Raw genomic sequence first — 5,000 nt, 5'->3', positions numbered from 1 at the left:
ATAGGTGACCCTCTCACTGTATCCCACCCCCCTTCTCTTTGTATAAAACCTGATAGCATACTGCATCAGGTTAGACCGTTCTTGAAGTTTCAAACCCCTTGAACACACTAATCCTTCCCACCTACAGTTAAACCAAACGGGCCCCATGGTGCTCCATAGGCACATATTATATCGTTGTTTTATTATCCCAATTATTGCTACAGCACCAAGTGCAAGTGTAGAGAGGGGCTCAGGCAGCGGAAGTGGGGCGCATGGAGACCCATAAAAGGCTCCGTCCGTCCGCACCGTCTCCTCCACAGTGGCCTCGCTGCCCTACAGAATTTAGATGGAAGATTTCCATAGATTAATGAGAGTGAGTGTGAGTGTGGGGAGAGGGAACTGTGGGGCTGAATACACACAGTGATGCATTGGAGGCTTATGGCGATCGCGTGCGTGATAGAGAAAGCCTCCCCTATGTCTTCAAGGTCAGTGTAATCCGCTTGTTCTTCCCTCAGCGTGGAGTCCTTGACTTGTCAGATATCGGAGTTAATGTGTGTCTTGTGTCCTTTGACTGCATTCGCTGACCTTGAAGTTTTAAATCTTCATAAAAGATTTCTCTTTCACTGAGGTAATAGGAGGGGAAGTGATTGAGGGCCTAGATTTGCACCCAAATGCACCTAAATGCTAATGTCGCTAATGGGTTCTTTAGACTGTGGTGGAGTAGAATTAAAAACGTTCAGGAATCAGATGTGGGGTATGCAATGTTTAGTAAGCACAAAGGGGCACACACACACACACACTCGCACACACACACACACACACACACACACACACACACACACACACACACACACAGTGCCTGCCTGCTGCTCTTTTTAAAGACTAAAGTTAGTCTTTGACTGTACTATTGTAGCCTGACGATGTCATACTCATAATTCTGGTCAGAATATGAGTCTGATACTGCTCCATTGAGCTGTGATTATGGGGCGTGTTTCAACGAACCAGGAAAGAAAATGCCTCTTCGCTCAGTTGGATACCTAGAACAAATCAGAGCAACGTAGTATGACCATCTGATACATTAAACTTTTACCGGATCCCGTAGGAAGGATCTTTTCGACCGACTTATGCCTTAATCGCGTTTCTCTGTTCCTCTTTTAAAATGAATGCGCTGTCAATATCTGTGAGATATATATGCTCACGTTATACTTATTAGCAGCGAGGCTAGCTAGCTTCTATGTGTTTCAATGGATTTTTGGTCTAAGCGCTAGCAATAAGAGCTTCAGCTAAGACATACAATACTCTGCAACATTCGTGTTGCACATACACAACTAACCGAGTCAATGTAGACATAAAAAAGTCGTGTAGATAGCTTAATTCACATCAAATATTTCCCACTAACAGGCTCATCTTGGTACGATTTTGAATCTACCGTTAATTCAACTCAAGCCATCTGTCCATCATCGTATATAGCCCGCCCTGACAATTTGATTGGCTAGATCCGTTTCGGATCTGTGATAATTTCTCCCCAACGGAGCAGTGCCAGACCGAACTTCCAGACCAAAAATGTTGTGGGCGGGGTTCGGTCTGGTATCCAGGCTAGTACTATTGCCTAATCATGGCAAAATGTATGACAGGGAAAGGAATCTAGGAATTCTTTAATGGAGGTTTAAATTAACATGATAAAAAACAGGTGTACTTCATTAGATGTTTTTTTACATTGAAATTTGACAACAAAAAAAAAGTTTGTATCATGCAAGTGTGTGTTTATTTATCTATTAATACTTGCTTGTGGATATTCTCTCTCTCTTTCCCTCTCCATTTTGTGTGAAGAACCTTTGAGACTGTTGAAAGCTGAGGAGGGGAATGAGCCAAATGATGTTTGACTTGACCTGAGTTCATGCCTTCACGTCCTCTCCCTCAGGTTCTCTGACTAGCGGGAGTCGGCGGAGGATCTCGTGTAAAGACCTCGGCCACGGCGACTGCGAGGGCTGGCTGTGGAAGAAAAAAGATGCCAAAGGCTACTTCATGCAGAAGTGGAAAAAGTACTGGTTCATCCTGAAGGACTCGTGCCTCTACTGGTACACCAACCAGAATGTAAGCTGCATCCTAGTCTCATTAATGCAACACTATAAATAAAACCATTCAACCAAGGCCCCCGATGTTGGTTTTATTGCATTTAGGGCACCAGACCAAGTACCACTATATGAAGCCGCTTTAGAGGTAAAGGGGGAGAAATAAAAAAAAAAAAAGTTATTCAAAGTTAATTAAAAAAAAAATCATCTTCGGTGAGGTAGTCTGTTTTTAGAATGGATGAATACGCAAGCAGTTCAACATTCTGTGTGTGTGTCATAGACCTTATTAAAAGATTGCTGTCCTTGTGTCCTACTGAGGAGATGAGACAGGAAGGCATTAAGGAAGGAGACTTTGTCATGCCCTTGTTTTGGATGCGGTGGAATTTAGAGTGGGTTCTGCAGATGCAGCAAGTGTATGAGTTTGCTTGTCAAATGATCGGAGGTGACATCATGGGAGAAATCAGATCATGGTGACAAAGCTGGGCGATGAGTCATGACTAACAGCCAAACCTCTCTTCCTCTCCATCATCTCTCTCTCTGTCCTTTCTCTGTCCTCACTCTCTCTCTCTCTCTCTCTCTGTCTCTCTTCCTCTCCATCTTCTCTCTCTCCCTGTCCTCACTCTCACTTCCTCTCTCTTTCTCTCTCTCTCTCTCTCTGTCCTCTCTCTCTCTCTCTGTCCTCTCTCTTTCACTCCTCACTCTCTCTCTTCCTCTCCATCATCTCTCTCTCTCTCTGTTACTCTAACTCTCTCTATCTCTCCCTCTCTGTCCTCACTCTCCCTCTTTCTCTCTCTCTCTCTCTCTCGCTCTCTCTCTCTGTCCTCACTCTCCCTCCCTCTCTCTCTGTTCTCTCTCTCTCTGTCACATGTTGTAGGACGTGAAAGCGGAGGGATTCATCAGTCTCCCAGAGTTCAGAATAGACAGAGCCATCGAGTGCAGGCGGAAATTGTAAGTGTCCCTCAGGCCTTTCCTGAATGCCACCCCCCCCCCCCTCTCTCTCCCCCTCTCCCCCATCTCTCTCTCTCTCCCCCTCTCCCCCATCTCTCTCTCTCTCTCCCCCTCTCTCTCTCCCCCTCTCCCCCATCTCTCTCTCTCTCTCTCTCTCTCTCTGTCCTCACTCTCTCTCTCTCTCTCTCTTCCTCTCCATCTTCTCTCTATCCTTGTCCTCACTCTCACTTCCTCTCTCTCTCTCTCTCTCTCTCTCTCTCTCTCTCTCTGTCCTCTCTCTCTCCCTCTCTCTCTCCCCCTCTCCCCCATCTCTCTCTCTCTCTTCTCTCTTTCCTGTTCCTCTCCTTTGTCTCTGTCTCATCCGCTCTGCCCTCTGGGTAAACGCACGGGGGAAACGTCATGCCTGGAATGAAAAAAAAAGAAAATGAAAGAAGAATCAGGCAATGGGGGCTGTAGGTCACGCTGATGGATACGCACGGCACGCACCTGTCCGTCTCCAGGTCGGGGGGGAAAGATGATAGGGGACACAGCAGGTGATGCCAGCCCAGACAGGGCAGCTCCTCCCTGGGCATTGACCCTGAAAACTCATCCCCCCCCCACCCACCTCCACCCCAGGCCTGACGCCTTGTGAGCTGTCGCTAACGGGCCACATGCTTTGCGAGTCTAAATATAGCAGCTGAAATCGAGGCCTGGTCCCCCTCCATCTCTGGCAGTCTCTGGCTCTCACCTGGGGGGCTGGGCTGGGCTGGATGTGCTGCGCTGCGCGGCGCTGTGCGGGGTGTCTGGGGCGCGGGCACAGAAGGAGGACGTGCCCTCTGCTGGAGACTGGCACAGGAGCTGAGGGGCTGAGAGGAGGCTCTTTCACTGGCTCCTCTCTCTCCTCTCCCCCAGTGGCCCTGTGCCTCACAGACAGGCAGGGACAGAGAGAGGTGCAGTCCAAGGGCGTCACGCACTGGTGTTAGCACTAGCGCTAGCAGTAGCATACTAATTGACCTTCAATTACCACCAACGTAGTGAAATCTTGCATCACGTCATCAAGTCCAAAATGGAGGGGTTAAGTGCGTTGTGACACGTAGACTATCTTTCAACAACCCGATTCAGAATCATGATTACATTCTAAAATTGTCAGGAATTTTGGGCTTAATTCTCACAATGTGACTGTGGCCACAGTACATATCTATACAGCCACCGGTATGGATCGCAGAAGTTGAAGTTGAATTCCATCATCTGCTGTCATTGTCACTCTGCCAACTTCATTTTGCATTTTTTGTTGCATAATCTGATTTCTGTGGCAAGCGTGACACGGACGAGAAGCTATAAAGATTCGTCCTGTATAGCATCCCAGGCATTTAAACGTAGAAGAATTCAGCTGACTGATGGCAGATTAAGGGCAGATGATGCGGTAATACCAGCAGTAATAAGCTCTCAGCTCATAGCTAACCTTTCAGAATCACTCTCCCTTCTCCTCTCTACTACTTACTCTCTCTCTCTCTCTTTTTCTTTCTGTGCCCGTCAGATTCACTCTCATGATGACATTGGGAAGTTGTCAGTAAATGTGACTGTGGCCCTCAGCTCATGTCTATAAATCGACCAGTGGGGATTACAAAAGCAGATTCTCATTATTTAGTTCAGTCGAAACTCGTATATCATTTAATAAAATGATTTGGCATTTTTTGTTTAATACTCTGTTAAAAATGTGGGTACCATGTAGTTGGAAAGTGAAAGACTTGTCCTGCATGATATGACAGACATTTAAACTTACACAAATTCTAAAATAAAAGACTCCAGAGTAGACAGAGAGGAGATGATGCAGTAATAGCAGCAATGATCTCTCTGCTGATGGCTAACCTTTCACAATCACTCTCCCTTCTCTTTCACTAACTCTGACTCCCTCTCTTTATTTTCTTCTGTCTGCCTGTCTTGTCTCATAGTGCTTTCAAAGCCTGCCACCCTAAAATCAAGAGTTTCTTCTTTGCCACGGACTGTTCAGATGAAATGAAC

The 5,000-nt window shown here is 46.5% G+C and overlaps 1 protein-coding gene across 1 annotated transcript in view; it reads left to right on the top strand.

Moving 5' to 3' along the window:
* The window catches only part of LOC308367390 (connector enhancer of kinase suppressor of ras 2-like), a gene marked incomplete at both ends in the record, with an annotated part of 116,140 nt that overhangs the window by 99,428 nt on the left and 11,712 nt on the right, over positions 1-5,000 (top strand). The window contains 3 exon segments of the mRNA XM_080841292.1: positions 1,901-2,073; positions 2,926-2,999; positions 4,931-5,000. The exon segment at positions 4,931-5,000 is cut by the window's right edge and continues 2 nt beyond it. Of these exon segments, the coding sequence (XP_080697418.1) occupies positions 1,901-2,073; positions 2,926-2,999; positions 4,931-5,000 (317 nt within the window).

This window comes from Sprattus sprattus (genome assembly GCF_963457725.1).
Source record: "Sprattus sprattus genome assembly, chromosome: 6".
Classification (NCBI taxonomy): domain Eukaryota; kingdom Metazoa; phylum Chordata; class Actinopteri; order Clupeiformes; family Clupeidae; genus Sprattus; species Sprattus sprattus.
This window is presented reverse-complemented; position numbering and strand designations above follow the sequence as displayed.